This window comes from Pinus tabuliformis, chromosome 4_1, assembly GCF_031772625.1.
Source record: "Pinus tabuliformis cultivar Carrire ecotype Pingquan chromosome 4_1, CPIR1, whole genome shotgun sequence".
NCBI lineage: Eukaryota > Viridiplantae > Streptophyta > Pinopsida > Pinales > Pinaceae > Pinus > Pinus tabuliformis.
Window position 1 is genome coordinate 415,224,564 of NC_142303.1, and position 17,544 is coordinate 415,242,107.

At 39.7% G+C, this 17,544-nt stretch overlaps 1 protein-coding gene across 1 annotated transcript in view; it reads right to left on the minus strand.

Moving 5' to 3' along the window:
- LOC149176074 (peroxisomal (S)-2-hydroxyacid oxidase GLO4-like) overlaps positions 1-17,544 on the minus strand; it is a 394,542-nt gene that overhangs the window by 139,714 nt on the left and 237,284 nt on the right. Inside the window, exon 7 of the mRNA XM_089419844.1 lies at positions 14,031-14,093. Within this exon, the coding sequence (XP_089275970.1) occupies positions 14,031-14,093 (63 nt within the window). The remainder of the gene's footprint in view (positions 1-14,030; positions 14,094-17,544) is intronic.

Here is a 17,544-nt window from a genome sequence, read left to right on the forward strand (position 1 = left end):
AACCCATTTGGAGTTTAGAAGACATTGGCACATCCCGAAGCCCATTATGGAAGGGTAAGCACCTGTGGCCCATGATTAGGTAAGCTCATTTACTCAATTTCTCTAATGACTTGTTGTACTGGAAGGCTAGGGGACGCATTGGATCTTATGTAGGATTGCAGATGGTTTCCATTTGGGGTTTGGTCTCCCTATACGGGGTCCTAATCCTCCAAAGGGCTACATTGGCACATGTAGGGTGAGCGTTGAGAGCCATGGGCCTCCACAGCAGCAGATTGCACTCCATGGATCCCCACAACCATTCAAAGATTGCTTGTGGTTCACTTATTGGACGAGGAGGATGCACTTGATCCATCATGCCCAGTTGGCCCCAGATCTACACCACACACTTGGCAGATGATCCAGGACTTCCATGATGATGAAGCATCACCTACACCATCATCCTAGCCCCTGAGGGTGACCTACAGGCATTTTTTATTTGTTTGGAGACCCATGAGGACGTTTGTGTGCCTCGAGATGACATATGGAGCACCACGGGTTATTACCAGGGGCCACCCCCTTGTCCACTACTTTTGAGGGTCTTTCTCTTCGTTATGGCACCCATGCACCTCATTAGGCCTCTTAGAGGGCCCCACGACATGCATAGAATATTACTTGACCCCTTGAGAGGCTTATCGTTTCATTCATGAGCTAGTTTGGTGGGCTTGTCACCAAAAGGTTGTATTATTAACACATTATTTTATTTTTTGGCCTTATGTAGGCCAAGGAGGCTAATTCGAACTCTTTAGATGTGTATAAATACAAGTGAGGTGAGATCATTTCACATCATCACTTTGGTTTGGATCTCTTATCTCTCTTGATATTTTCGCACTTTTTCTAGAGGATGAATTGGAGCTTTATGAATGAGTTTTGATGTGTCGATATTGGTTTATCTTCTCTTGGAGCTTCTTTATTGTCAATTGTCAATGGTTGGATATACTCCATTACATGTAAGTACATGCTTTTGATGTTATTCTTGTTTAGTTTTTTAATATATGTTGGATTGGGATTTTTCCTATTCTAGGGATAATTGTTGCATGCATTTATTGCTTAAAATTGTGGAATTTGTCTCTATTATAGCACCTCTCAATGTATGGGCCATGTAATAGGAGCGCAATCTCCTAGGAGTAATTCTATCAATGAATCCGACCTTGACAAGCCATTCCTCTTGCACATTGAAGTATCAAAGCTGCAAGATTGCTTCTTCTTGAACTAAAAGGAAAACGAAGTGATCTTGAGGCCTCCTTGACTGGGCACCAAGAAATCCTACTCATACTCAACATAGACTCCATTCTCCCAAAGATTAAGGTATTGATCTACCAAGGGTGGTCACTAAAAAACATATTCTTTCACCTCCTCCTAGGTCTAGCCACATTGGCGTACCTAGGGAATCAATTTCCCGACAAGCTAGCCATAAAAAAAAATCGATCTACTAGGATCTTCTACGTTGGCCTTTCCTCTAGCTCTCCTCCAATTTTGAATACATTTCAACGATGGAGGTGGGAGAAAAGTCAAGCCCTAGCTCTGTGATCAAAACATGCCATGCCATCCCCAAGGCTAGTACCTCGTCGGGTCAAAACATCTTTGAGTGAAAAATTTTCTTTGATCCTATCCCCACCTTATCTAGTGTAAGAATATCATCGGTTGCTACATTCTTTCCCCATACTCTAGACTGGGTCCACTTGGCCCTGTGTGGTCCCGCTCCTTTGAAAGACCATTTTTCAAGAACCATCCAGGATACCAATTCTAACAAGGATTTTAGGGATTAGGAAAATCCTTCACAAGTCTTATCCCATAAACCTAACCCTCAAATCCTTTTCCCCTCTCCCTAAAATACATAGTACCTTGCTAAGCAAGATCTATCCTTCAAATTCTTCTCAGAAAGGGTCTAGGTCACCCATATCCATTAACTTATCATTCATTAGTGACTCCATATATGTCGGATCTCCTCCCATCAGTGAACATCTGTAAATAGAATGGAGCCTTAACTGAGGTGACAGTGGGTTTAGACTCCAATTGTTGCCCTTTTCTTAGCATTTGCCCTTTAGGGATTCCCCTTAGGTCCCCTACTAGTTTGAGCAGTAACAAGGCCTTCTTCTTCTCTCCTTTTGGGCCTGATCCCTTGTTGGGCCCTTTCTTCGCCTTCCCTTTTCCTGCTAGGGCTATGTTCTCATGTTCCTTCTCAACCTTTGGAGATTTTCCACTATTGTTGCTACTGCTATTAACAAAGTTGAGCCTGAGCTCCCCCTAAGTGAAACCACTCCATAGGTGATCCCATACTAGAAGTGTATCTTTCCCATTGATCACTTGGATGAACATGCTCCATTCCTTAGAAAACCCATTTAGTGTTATTCGCACCAACTTGCCATCATTTGGCTTATCTCCTACTACAACCAATTCAGCTTTGGCAAGTTGAAATCTGGTAAGATAGGAAACCACGTCTTCACCCTTTTGCATCTTGATGGTCCCATCTTATCTCTAAGGATTAATTTCCTATTTTTTGTAGGATTCTAGTACAAATTTACAATCACATCCCACCTCTGCTTCGTTGTGTCTTTCTCTGCAATATGCAGGACAATATGGTCCATGACTCCATCAAGGATACTCCTCTTGGCTTTGGCATTCTCCTTTTTATAAGTTTCCAACTGTTGTGGATTTGTTGGTATGACAATGGCATTCTCTGCATACTCCTCCAGTCCATACTCGTCCAATAAAAACAAAATTTTGGCTTTCCAAATGCAAAAGTTAGAGGTTCCATCCAATTTATCCTAATCTCTCAAACCAGTTGCGTCCATCTCTAAAAATTTGGAAGTATAGAGAAACCCAACTAGACTAGAGAATAGAAACTAGGTTCAAAAACCCTTGAACTTTCTCTTCCTGTGCCTTCGCAGATCCTCCTTCATGCCTCAGATCTGCTACGATACCATGTGAAATTTTAATTACTGTTGCAATTTTCTAGTTATTATTCACCTATCTCTTTATTATTTGTCTTCTACAATCAATTGCAGAAAATACTGAATAAAACACTATTGAACTTCAATTAAAATAAATAACCATAGGAACTGAGAACATTATTGCGCGCACACACAAATAATGAACACCGAAATTTTTGGACAAATGTCCTTGGAAAAACCTTGAAGGAAAAACCAAAGCAGTAGATGAGGGTTTGATTATTATTCTTTATCAAATTAAAAGAGTACATCAACTACATGCCTGATACTAGCAAAGCTCCAGTAATTTTCTTCTTCACTGCAACTGACCAAATCAATCTGGGAAATTAGGAATCTCCCAGTGTAAGTCAAATCGACCCTTTCGAACAATTCCCTTGGCTATCCTGCAAATTGCTCTCCCAAAAATTTGCACTTCCTATAATTACAGGAATCTTCCCTTTCTTGTAATCTGTCTACAAGAATTTACACTTCCCGTAATCACATGAATTTCCTGCAACTTGCACTCTTAACTGGAAATTCCATCCTAGCTATTCGCATTGCCTCTAGAAATGTGCTATGGTAATTTGCATTGTTGAACTCGCCTTGCCTTCTACAAAAATAATTAGGCCTCTACCTTTCTCTTAGAAATCAGAATCTTTGTGAAGAATTTCTCCAGTAGTCGTCTCCTCAATTTCTCTTGCTAAAACCCGTTGTTGGTGTCCCTATGCTATCACTGCAAATATGTGTCTTGATTTTTCACTGATCTATTCTCCAAGTGCCCATCGATTTTCGTTTATAATCTCTCATTGACGAATCAATGACCACGATATAATCTCAATCAATGGCTAAGATCATCTTGACCTCTTCTAATGAATTTTCTAGAAAATCACTATAGAAAAATTGATTTACCTCAATTAATATTGATTAATCAAGCCATTTTTCTAAGTTAAAACACTTGAGACTAGAACACTTGTCTGATTTATATAAACTAACATCTTTAACTCAGCAACATGTGGAATCAAAGGGTCCTTTATGGAATATATCAAGATCTCCTCAACATCTTGAGGTTCTGAGACACTTCCCTTCACATAATTTTGTATCTCACTTTCATCCAAGACAAGCAGTATCTTGGTCTTCCAAGATCTGAAACTTTTAGCACCATCCAACCCGTCTTCTACTCTAAGACTGGGTACCATCTTGACCAGAGATCTGAAGTCTAAATAAGTTGTTGAATAATGTAATCTAAGGCTAAAATCAATGGTTGATCTTCAACAAAGCTCTGATGCCATGTTGAAATTCTATGGCAACTGTAGTAGAATACAGTTTTCTGCTTTGACAATTACTTCCTAATGTTTTCAAACAATATTTCTCAAGCCACTGATATCATTGAATAATTACACAAAAAATCTCAATAGTGAATGCAGTGGAAACAATAAAGATCATAGTAAAACAACCATGCACAATTGACACAAAATTTGTATCTTCGAAACCCAACCTTGGGAGAATACCTAACAATCTTTTGTTGAGCAGAAATTGCCTTCCAGAAAGGTTTACATATCAAAAATTTCTCTAGAAATTTGTGCCAATAATGCAAGTCAAATACCAATCAAACTTGGTCAAACCGCTATTTAGTCAACATTGGTCAAACTAGTAAAAAATCAAAAGTCAATGTTGGTCAACAACTTGGTCAAACTTCCCTATGGCCAAACCCCCGCATGTGCGGTTGTGGTCAAATTCAAAATGCGGTCAATTGTTCACTTTGACCACAGAGAGTTGTTCATTCCTTGGGTTGAGGGAAATCCTATTGAGGAATCCTCTATAGTGGGGTTTTGGCTTTACAGTTTGCCCTAATTGGCAGAGAGATTACTCCTCGTCTAGATGCTAGTCTATCCGTTGATCCATTAGTTCAAGTAACTGACAAAAGGATGGTTATTCTTCTTGATATCCTCTCATCATTGAGCTTCTCTTGACTCCATAGCCCTTGGATATTGGCACTGATCTTCACATCCCTTTATCACGTACTTTTTCTTCTCTCCCAAACTTAACTCAATAATTGGGGTTACTTGTGATATCACTTCATTCCTTATTCCTTAGCCCTATTGATCCTTTGAAGAAGCCTCCCTTGACCTAGAGCCTAAAGGAGAGCAAAGTTAGGTCGTTGAAGTGACAGTGACTGACTTTTTGTGTAATGTTCCAAATATAACTTTTGTAGAAAATTACTTCAAAAAATTAAGTCATCAATTTAAATAACAATTTGCACCCATTCAACCAAAAATTTAACGACAAAACTAGAAAATACAAATTGCAATTGAAGGATTAACAAGACAAACATGCAGAAGAACTTAGCCTTATTTTATTCATATATAAATAAGTGGTACAAGGAACAGGGATATCGCTGAGATGATGCCCTCAAAAGATCAACAAAAACACTACAATGACCTCCAAAATACGGATATGTTGAAATCACATGCAAATTCTGAGTGGATTCACCGAGGGCAGAGATAGGTTCTCACCCACTCTCACTGAATCACCCGAGGGTTTTCGTCATGGGGCTACTACTGAAGCTGAGAACTCCTGGTTCTCCAAACCTCTCTACAAGAAAATATCACAAATCCAAAGATGTCCCAAATGATCTTCTCCTCCTTTTAAAGACTCCATAGATAGGTCTCCAAGCCTCTAGAAACATATTCTTTTATTCTTTTATTATTATTCTAGAAGCTCCCTCTTGACTCCATGTTAAAATTGGCAACCAGGGCAAAACTTCATGTGGGTCATCTTATTCATGGCTAATAATATTTTTATTAGATTCCTCTCGTCGAGAGGTGTAGGATTGATATAAAGATCATCCAATTCCGATAAGTATTCATGGAGATATGAATTTATTTTGATTATGGAATTATTATCAAGCCGACCTACAACTCATGTAGGCTCAGAAGTCCAACAGTCGCATCTATTCACCCACCAACGTTGTATATAAATATAAGAGGACTTTTCCTCATTTGGACTCACTCATCTCATCACATCTCTCTCTCTCTACTGCGCAGATATGAGTCTCTTCTCTACTACGCTGAAATGGGTCTCTCTCTCTCACACATGTGAAGCCGGAAGCTGTTGAATTTGAACCTGCAACTGCAGAAGTAAAGATTGACTTGCGTGGCCTAGAATATCTCCTCTTTGGAACTGCGCTGTAGGTTCATTTGAACCTCCTTTGAAAGCCGCAACTTTTGGTGGTGGAATGAAGTCAATCCGACGAACGGTTTGCAAGATATCGACTGCCCTAGTTTGAAGCCGGAAACTGCTGAAACTGAAGCTGCAACTGCAGAAGTAAAGATTGACTTGCGTGGCCTAGAAGATCTTCTCATCTGAACTGCGCTGTAGGTTCATCTGAACCTCCTCTGGAAGCCGAAACTTTTGGTGGTGGAATGAAGTCAATCCGACTGTCGGTTTGTGAGATATGGTCTGCCCTAGTTTGATAAAGAAGTCGCTAATGCTGATGCTACTGATCTAGGGTTTGCTACTGCTGATATGAATCAGATTTATTGTACTATTTCTCTCTGCTAAATTATTGAAGATAAAAGAAGATTTTATCAAAGGGTTTCCCCACACATTGTGGGGTTTGTCCCTGGCTAGCCGCCACATCTTGTGTCTCTTGTCTTGGCTTGTTTTCTGTCGATCGTTTAATGTTCTATCTGCACTTTACTTTATGTACATGTGATTGCTATTCGGTGGAATATAATAAGAAAAAAGAAGTAAACTGTTATAAGCATAGAACATACCATAAATTAACATGGTATCAGAGCTGAGGTGAAGACAAAGCCCGAGCAAGAGCAAGAGCAATCATTGAAGAGAAGATTGGCAAGGCTATCCTAAAAGAACTATGGGGTCCTCAACACTCTTTCCTGCTGAAGACAAGCTCTGTGAGAAAGCTGACTATCACGGATGGAAGATGTCTATCGATCTAACCCTTGAAGATCAAGGAGTGCTGGACCATGTAAGAGGCAATATTGTTGAGCCTTCATCAAATGCATCTGCTGCTGCCTGGAACAAATGGAAAAATGGAGAAGTCAAAACAAAGAAGATCATCCGGGACTCTATCGACAAGCGCTTGGTGGCCTACATCTCTGATCTAGACACCTCCAAGGAAATCTACGACAGACTGGTGAGTTTATTTAAAGTTAATGATGCAAATCAAGTTTTGTTTCTTAGAAATAAGTTGAGGGAAATCAATAAGGGTAGATATGAAAGTATGCAAGCATACTTCTTAAGAATCACCGAGATCAAGAACGATCTCCTATCTATTGGGGAAACCATTACTGACAGAGAAATGGCACTCACAACTCTCGGAGGATTACCATCTGAATGGTATGTGTTCAGGACTACTCTTCTGAACAATAATGTAATTCCTAGTTTCAAGGAATTAATGGCTAGATGCATTCAAGAACAAACAAGGGTAGAAGAGCAGGAAATGCCCTTGCCTAAAGGTCCTCCTCCTGCTTTTTCTTCTCATGCTAAGAAAAGAAATAATTCTGGGTCTAAATCGAAAAGAAAGGCTGGATTTAAGGGTGGAAGAAAAGGACGATGTTTCATTTGCAATAAAGCAGGTCACTATGCAAGGGAATGCCCTGATAGAAAGGACTCTCACCGTGACGATGATCAAAATCCCTCTCATGGTAATCGAAGGAATGGAAAACTCAACAACAAAGGAAAAAGGAATGCGGGAAATCAAGGAAGAGGGCAACCATTCAAGAAGGCTAGAAATTCCAAGTATGAATCTAACATTGTTGACGATAAGCAGGCTGAACATTATCTACCAGCTGCTCTATCTACCTCCGCTCCTTCGGACTCAATGGGAATTTGGCTCATTGATAGTGGTGCCTCAAGACACTTCACTGGTTACAAAGAAGTACTCTATAATCTGGTAGAGAAAGAAACTAACCTGGAAATTGTCCTTGGAGATGACATGAAATACCCAGTGAAAGGTGTAGGCAATGTTTCTCTTAAACTGAATCAAGGTAATACGATTCACTTACAAGATGTATTATATGTACCTGATCTCAAAAAGAACCTGGTATCCATCTCGGCAATGGAAGACAAAGGCTATAAGGTAACCTTCAGCGATGGTAAGGTACGCATATGGAAAAATAATGTTAAAGATGCTTTCACTCTTGGGTTTCGAGTTGATTCTTTATATCAAGTCGGTGGAAGTCCGCTAGGAGTCATGTCTTGTGACACAACGCTTCAGTCCGAAATTTGGCATCGGAGGTTTGCCCACCTTCATTACAAAGCTCTACCCGATGTAAGACAGATGGTAACAGGGATGCCTGAATTCCAAGTAGAGAAAGAAGGTGTATGTCCGGGATGTACCGAAGGAAAGCTCAAAAGGGGACCATTCCCTTCAAGTCAAAGCAAGACCTCCGATATATTACAACTAGTTCACTCAGACATATCAGGTATGATGCCTGTGAACTCCTTGGGAGGATACTCATATTATCTCACTTTTACAGATGACCATTCTCGAAAGACCTAGATATACTTCTTGAAAAAGAAGGATGAAGTGTTCCCTTGGTTCCGACACTTCAAAGCCCTAATCGAGAATCAAACCGAAAAGAAGATCAAGATCTTAAGAACTGACAATGGGACTGAATATGAATCTAATGAGTTCCATGATTTTTGTAAAGAGGCTGGCATCAAGAGGGAGACTACTACACCATATACTCCTGAACAAAATGGTGTGGCAGAAAGGAAGAACCGCACAATTATGGAAGCTATCCGGGCCATGCTACATGATCAAAGTCTTCCTAAGTTTCTATGGGCTGAAGCTGCAAACACTGCCGTATATGTACAAAATCGATGCCCTCATCAAGCATTGGGTTCCAAGACTCCTGAAGAAAAATTCACCGGTAAGAAACCTGATGTTTCTCATTTTAAAATTTTTGGAAGCCCTGTATACTTTCATGTGCCGAAAGAGAAAAGAAATAAATTGGGAGCATCTGGAAAAAAATGGAATTTTCGTAGGCTATGGTGAAAATACTAAAGCCTATAGAATCTATGTAGCCGGTCAAAGGGAAGTCATAATTAGTCATGATGTCACCTTTGACGAAGATATGGCTCTCAGCAAGGTGATCAATCTTCCGACTTTGAGGAGCTCTCAAGAAGCCGACACCAGGGAACCGAAAGAAAAGGATGATGAATCAATGCCTGATGTAGAAGAACCCATGGATCCGATTGATCCTCCTCCATATGAGACTTCCTCTTCTAGGAAGAGGCCTTCATGGCTTAAGGGGTTACTTGATGATGCTGAAGGACATGGTGCACCCTGAGGAACCTTTCGTGAAAGTAAGAAACCTAATAGGTATCAAGGATACCTAACCATCATGAGCACGATCATACAAAATGAGCCTTCGCCATTCTCAGATGCCGTCAAGCATCAAGTATGGAAGGATGCTATGACCGAAGAAAATGAGTCTATCATAAAGAATGATGTTTGGGAAGTAGTTCCCAGACCCCAGGACAAGACTGTTGTTACTTCCAAATGGCTTTACAAGATAAAGCATGCAGCAGATGGAAGCACGGAAAAGTATAAGGCTCGTTTTGTTGCTCAAGGTTTCTCCCAAAAGGAAGGTATAGACTATGATGAGATATTTGCACCTGTTGCCAGATATACGACCATCCGCTCGATCATAGCCCTTGCCACTTCACAAGGATGGAACCTACATCAGATGGATGTCAAGACTGTGTTCTTGCACGGTTTGATCAAAGAAGAGGTCTACGTGGAGCAACCCGAAGGATTTGAGATTTATAATTGAAAATCTCATGTATGCAGGTTGAAGAAGGCTCTTTATGGGCTGAAGCAAGCACCCCGAGCATGGTATGAGAGGATTGATAGTTACTTGATGAAGCTGGGATTCACTAGGAGTGAAGCTGATCCTAACCTTTACTTTAAGGTTGAAGATGACAAGCCTCTCATACTGGTGTTGTATGTGGATGACCTCTTTCTAACAGGTGCAAACCCTCTCATTCACAAATGTAAGAGGGAGATGGCTTCTGAATTTGAAATGAAGGACCAAGGACTTGAAGTGTGGCAGAAGCCAAGGGAAATTTTCCTATCTCAAGGAAAATATGTGGTAAATATATTGGAAAGATTCGGTATGATGGACTGCAAGCCTGTGACTACCTCGAGGATCTTAACTTTTAGAAGTTATATGGTAGTGATGTCGGACCAGACTTTGGAAATGCCTCTGAGTTTCAAAAACTCATTCGCATTGATGTTCTTGGTGAACCTCCGTCCGAACATATGTTTTGCAGTTAGCATTGTGAGCTCATATTTGGTTGAGCCTCACTGAATTGATGCCAGGAATCTTCTGAGATGTCTTCAGGACACAATCTCTCATGGATTAAGATACACTGTCGGAGATGTGAGACTACTTGGATATACTGATGTTGATTGGGCAGGCAGTATGGTGGACCGTAAGAGCACTTTCGGGTACTGTTTCACCTTGGGATCTGCTTCGATATCCTGGATGAGTACGAAGCAGAAGTCGGTGGCTTTGAGCACCGCCGAAGCAGGATATATTGTTGCTAGCATAACCTCGTGTGAGGCAGTCTGGTTGCGAAAGCTCTTCAGTGAGCTGTTTTGATTTACATTGGATACCACTGTGATTCTCTATAACAACCAGAGGTGGGATTCGATTATTGAGGAATCCCGTATTCGTCAATTGCTCCAGCAGATAGACATCATCTGGGATATGGTAAGTCGATGAGCAAGGAAGCTCCATCACATTAAGATGATGTACAGGTTGATACACCTTGTCAAAGCCCTGAGGAAAGATCTAATCTGTGATTTTCCCAAATGACTTGGAGTCGGCAAGAAACCCTTGTGCAAGGGTCCTGCATGTTGCATACATTGAGCTCTAGGAGCTCTGAGAGCTTGTGGTTCTTACTGGAGCAACATACGACCACAGGGTGACTCACCCTCCCCTGGTGGTGCGCACTGGAACAAGATGATTAGCTCTCTTGTGGAACAAGATGATTCGCTCTCTTGTGGGACAAGATGATTCGCTCTCTTGTGGAACAGGATAATTCACTCTCCTGTGTAGCAGGTTGATTAGTTCTCCTGTGAGGCTTGGATTGATGTGTTCTCCATGGCGATTGTAGCAGGATTGATGTGTTCTCCTGTGAGGCCTGGATTGATGTGTTCTCCATGGCAATTGTAGCAGGATTGATGTGTTCTCCTGTGAGGCCTGGATTGATGTGTTCTCCATGGCAGCCTGGATTGATGTGTTCTCCATGGCAATTGTAGCAGGATTGATGTGTTCTCCTGTGAGGCCTGGATTGATGTGTTCTCCATGGCAATTGTAGCAGGATTGATGTGTTCTCCTCTGAGGATAGGATTGATTAGTTCTCTTGTCGAGGCATCCTACCCATGCAGTCTGGGACTCATGGGAAGTACCTCTCATCTGATCAATGAGCAGGGAAATGAAGTTAGGGACCATAGTAGTACCGATGGGCGCATCGTTGTAACTACCGCACTCCCTACGCTAGGATGACCTCCATTGATCTGGGATCAATGATACTGGTCTGGGACCAGTGGTAGGAGTTGTACCATACTATGACGCTGACTTCGGGTCGGTTGAGACTGGTCTGGGACCAGTGGTACATACTCTGAGTCTGACTTTGAGTCAGTGGAGGATGATATTGGTTTGGGACCATTGGAGTTGTACTCACTATGACGCTGACTTTGGGTTGGTTGAGACTGGTCTGGGACCAGTGGTACATACTCTAAGACTGACTTTGAGTCAGTATGATACATCCTTGATCATTTCTTCTTCTTCATAATTCGGACAAAAGCAGAGTAGAACAGAACAATGCAAGAGCAGAGCAGAACATAACAAAACAGTACAGATCAGTGCAGGGCAGAACAAGACAAGGCGAAATAGGCAAAATAGAGCAGAGCAGGGCAAGGGTCAGGCTGTACAAGGCAGTGCATTTGATGGATGAATAGTAACAACCGATAGACAGATTGCAGATGAAGTTCTCCATGGTTGAGAGGGAGTGTTAAAATTGGCAACCAGGGCAAAACTTCATGTGGGTCATCATATTCATGGCTAATAATATTTTTATTAGATTCCTCTCGTCGAGAGGTGTAGGATTGATATAAAGATCATCCAATTCCGATAAGTATTCATGGAGATATGAATTTATTTTGATTATGGAATTATTATCAAGCCGACCTACAACTCATGTAGGCTCAGAAGCCCAACAGTCGCATCTATTCACCCACCAACGTTGTGTATAAATATAAGAGGACTTTTCCTCATTTGGACTCACTCATCTCATCACATCTCTCTCTCTCTCTACTGCGTAGATATGAGTCTCTTCTCTACTACACTGAAATGGGTGTCTCTCTCTCACACATGTGAAGCCGGAAGCTGTTGAATTTGAAGCTGCAACTGCAGAAGTAAAGATTGACTTGCGTGGCCTAGAAGATCTCCTCTTTGGAACTGCGTTGTAGGTTCATCTGAACCTCCTTTGAAAGCCGCAACTTTTGGTGGTGGAATGAAGTCAATCCGACAAACGGTTTGCAAGATATCGACTGCCCTAGTTTGAAGCCGGAAACTGCTGAAACTGAAGTTGCAACTGCAGAAGTAAAGATTGACTTGCGTGGCCTAGAAGATCTCCTCATCTGAACTGTGTTGTAGGTTCATCTGAACCTCCTCTGGAAGCTGAAACTTTTGGTGGTGGAATGAAGTCAATCCGACTGTCGGTTTGTGAGATATGGTCTGCCCTAGTTTGATAATGAAGCCGCTAATGCTGATGCTACTGATCTAGGGTTTGCTACTGCTGATATGAATCAGATTTATTGTACTATTTCTCTCTGCTGAATTATTGAAGATAAAAGAAGATTTGATCAAAGGGTTTCCCCACACATTGTGGGGTTTGTCCCTAGCTAGCTGCCACATCTTGTGTCTCTTGTCTTTGCTTGTTTTCTGTCGATCGTTTAATGTTCTATCTGCACTTTATTTTATGTACATGTGATTGCTATTCGGTGGAATATAAAAAGAAAAAAGAAGTAAACTGTTATAAGCATAGAACATACCATAACTTAACACTCCATCTATGTGACCTTTAAATTTTAATTTACTTAAGTTGTTTTAAGCCTTTTTTCCCAATTAGTCATTTTCCCCTTTTTATTTTTAATTAATTAAGTGACTAATTAAAGTCACTTTTAATCTGGGAAAATGGTAAATCACCCACCATACTCTCTCTGGCTACTGAAAGTGACTCCTCAGCATCCCATCCTGTAAATCTTCTCATTTTGATTCCAACAAGCTATTACACTGAAATGTTCCATCAAATATTCCTCTCAGAATGCCACCTCAAGCATAATTAATTGAGTCGGGCCCAATAATAATCTTGTTTTACAAAAGTTGTCGGAATGCAACGGAACAAAGGCAAGTTGTGCAAATGATGGAATATGCCAAGCGAATGCCATCGGATCCCATAAAAACTCTTCAAAACTCCCTTGAGACCCCTGATGACATAATCCTGCTCCCATGACTTGGCCATCTTGAGCCCTGGAAATCCACCCTAGTTGTACTATAGAGAAAAATAAACATGGGGACATGACATTCTGAGGTTCCATTTGGATTGTATAATGTGGATTAGATCTTTTACCATTCTAACGTACAATTTAAGCAATAACAGGCCATAAGATTTATTCTTCTTTGTAATGACTCTCTAGTAATAATTAAATAAGCATCACTCAAGTTTAATACCATTTTTGTTATTAAACATTGACGAACCACTTTTTAGTTTCTTGTATAGCCTTTGATGAAAATGAAGTATAGATATAAAATCGATCAATTCCTCACAAAAAAGGTAAGAAACCCATTAACATGTCCACCTTCAGAATGTTTAAATCACTATCAACTAAAATGGAAACAAATTCATGTATTTTCATGTCGATCAAACAAACTAACAATATAAGTAATGAGTGTCCTAGGCTACATGAACAGAATATATGGATATGTAGGAGTTTCAAGCCTAACAAAGAAGAGACAATACCTTCCAACTAAAAGAACTATCCAAAGTTTGAGATGCATACGATGCAAGTCCGGAACCCTTTTCCTGCATGAAGTAAACATGAAGTCAGCAACAACAAAAGCTATCCCATTTCTTATCATATATTAATTTTTAAAATGTTGAATTTTCGTAGTGTTGTTCTACTATTTTGAAAAGTCAAATAGGATGCATCACTCTAAATGGACTACATTGTCTTTCCCAAGGAAACAAATTGGAATAAAAGCTAGAACTTAAAGTGAGGTTGACAAATATTGTACTACTAATCCTTCCTTATCTTTGATCTTGAAATTGGAGCTAAATTATCATTTCAATCATACATCAAACTCAAACAGTGGACAGAAATTTGCATAATGAAAATGGAGCAAGTCAAAAACCAAATTAAGAGTGGAGAGAAATTTGCAGAGTGGAAATGGATGGCCTCCCAGCCTATATTGTTATTTCCTCCTGCCAGAACTTTTGACACTTGGGGAATGGGGAAAACCCCACTCTGATATCACTATTATTAACCAAACATTTCATTCACTGAGCTGTGCCATAAGAAGGAAACAAAATTCTATAAATATAATGTTCTGAAGAAAAGAAATAATATTTAATAGGCATGAATGATCCCATGATGATTGAAACATAGTCAAGAAGACTCCATATATAGTGCCCAAGGGACACATCCATAGTAAAGGATGCAACCCTTAGGTCATAATAACTATCATGACTAACAATCTAATTTTTGTTATCATTGAATAATAATCTAATTTATGTGCATTACTACTAGAAGTTGAAACATTCGAAGAGAAGTGTTGATGCAGAGTGTCAACTTGCAACGTGGTATCTACTATCAACAGTATGGAAAACCTTCATACAGAGTTGGAGTGTCAAAGTTCAAGTGACAATGCAGAATCAACAATGAAAGCAGGAAGTTGGATTGCAAATACAAATGTTAAGGAACACAAAAAAGTTGTTTGCAAACCTGCAACAAGGATTTGCAGATGCAGTAATGTAGAATTGTGAACTCAGAGTGTTCAACCTGTGGAATTTGATTGCAGACACACAACAGCCCAGTGCAGATAAATGTGTGGACTTGCAAAGGGTGATGTAGACCACAAGTGGGACTCAGAGTTTGGAAGACCATAATTTTGAAGATGAGGAATCATATGGGACACAAAAGTGCAAAGTGTCACAATCCCAAAATTAAGAAAATCAACTAAGTCACATGACAGCACTCGGGATGTGGAGGACACGTAAATATGAGTATTCTACACAAGACACGGTGGCCCCGGAAACAAGACATGGGGAACATATATATATATATATATATATATATATATAGTGTCCTGATCCATATTTTTTAGAAATTAAAACGTCTACAGATATGAATCATGATGATATCTATTTACTAATTTACTAATTTGGTATTTACAATCTTTCAATTTTCAAACTAGTTAATTTATTAATTTACTACATCAATGATATAACATTTTGTACCAACCAATCAATACAAAGTTATATAACAACCAATCTATACAAAGTTATATAATGTTGACTCATCTTCAGAAAACCCTTCTTTATCATGTTGGTTCAGGTTCATAACTTCCCACATCAAATCTCATAAAAAACCCTTTCGTTTTAAAGTATTGATGTATAGTTAAATTCGTAAACAAACAATGTTGACTCGGGTGCATAACTTCCCACATACTCAATAAAAATTAGATCTTATACAACCCCTTTCTTGTTGGGCTTAGTAATGCAGAGTCAAATCCCAAAGAACACCTTTCTTATCATGTTGGTTTAGGTTCATAACTTCTCACATGTTAATTTTCCAGTGTTCTATTCTTACCACAATCACTTATCCAATTCTTTGTCAATTACTGATAACTTTTCAAATAAATTCAATCTTCCAATGACAGCAAGTAATTGTAGATAGAACATTAAATCCAATATACAATAGAAGACAACCAAGAGCAATAACAAGAGACACAAGATTTGGTCAAATACCAAGGAAGAACCCCACGAAGGGGGAAAACCCTTTCAAAATTCTTCTTCTATTAGATTGTCATCAAATGATCAGTAAAGAGATACAACGTTCCAATTCATCAATAAGAGTCAAAGCCAAATCTTTTACTTATGCAACAATCAACTAGCCAATATCCAAGAGATGAGCCCAAAAGTCAAATCTGGTCAACAAGTCAAATTTTCAATTTTGATCAAAGTCAACAACAGCTATAGCAGCCCTATCCATTCAATGATCAATAGTCAAACCTCCTCCAAATCAGCTCGGTCAACTATCAAAATGTGTGGCCTTGAATACTGGTCAAAATTTAGTCAAAATAGTTCTAAAATAGTCCCTCCAAATCTGGTCAAAGTCAAACTTTGACCTACAGAAACCCTAGGTGCAAACCTACTGTCAATGTCGGTCAAAGTGCCTATAAAAACGTGGTCAAATGAGCAGTCAATGTGGGTCAAAATGCCTATAAAAACTTGGTCAAAAGAGCAGTCAACTCGGACTCCAAGAACAGATCCAAATTCGGTCAAACCAAGTCAAAATTGATCAAAGGCTGGCAAAACTGTCCCAAATAGAAAGTCAACGCAAAAATCAAAAAATGCCTCCTTCCCTTCGCATGTGTTAGCTTGGACCTCCTTATTTCATACTTGTACAAATCAGTCAAATGAAGAGAGAGAGAAGATGTGATGATGCTCCAAAGTGATGTGACATGAGGTCTCTTTATATCTGGTGGAGGAGACCCAATTTGTCCTTTATGCTGAGTTGAACTTCTGTGCACTTGTGGGTTTCACCTTAAAGATTATATTTTTCTTGGACCAAAGTAAATTCGTCCAAGGGCTAGTAGGGGTTTTTATTGATGAGGAAGGTTGTCCAATGGAGGGCATTTGTCCCTGAGCTGTCAAATTAACACCACATAGTACAAACTCTATATTTTTTGTTTCAATTCTTATTTTTTGTGCTTACACCCACACAAAAAAGGAACAAGATCAAGCCATGTGCATATGGCGACTCACTAGGTATTGTGCTCTTTGGGCTTGAATAGACTCATTCATACCCAAACTCATTTAAATTATAAATAAAATAATTATAGAACTTGGTTGATTCATGCTAGTTTGAGGTTGATTCACACTAGTATGTGACCTTCAGAAAAGACGAAGCGAGTTCGATTAGCCATGTAAGAAAAAGGTGAAAAGTGTTGTCTCAACTCTAGAAAGATGTGAAAATGTAAACAACGCACTGGACTTTAGAATACCTCACAAACAAAGACAAAAAAATGATAAAAAAACCAAGACGCGATGTTTTAAATTGGGGATTTTCATGGGAAATGTGTCCTAAAATCAAAATACGCTAGGGCACATTTTCGACACGGTCCAAAAACATGTCATGATTTTAGAACACAACGAAAATTGTGTCTGACATGAGAAATGCAGGGCACGAGACCCTAAGGGACATGTCCTATGGCTTAGCAACTAAGTAATGAGTCCATCAACATCTACGCTT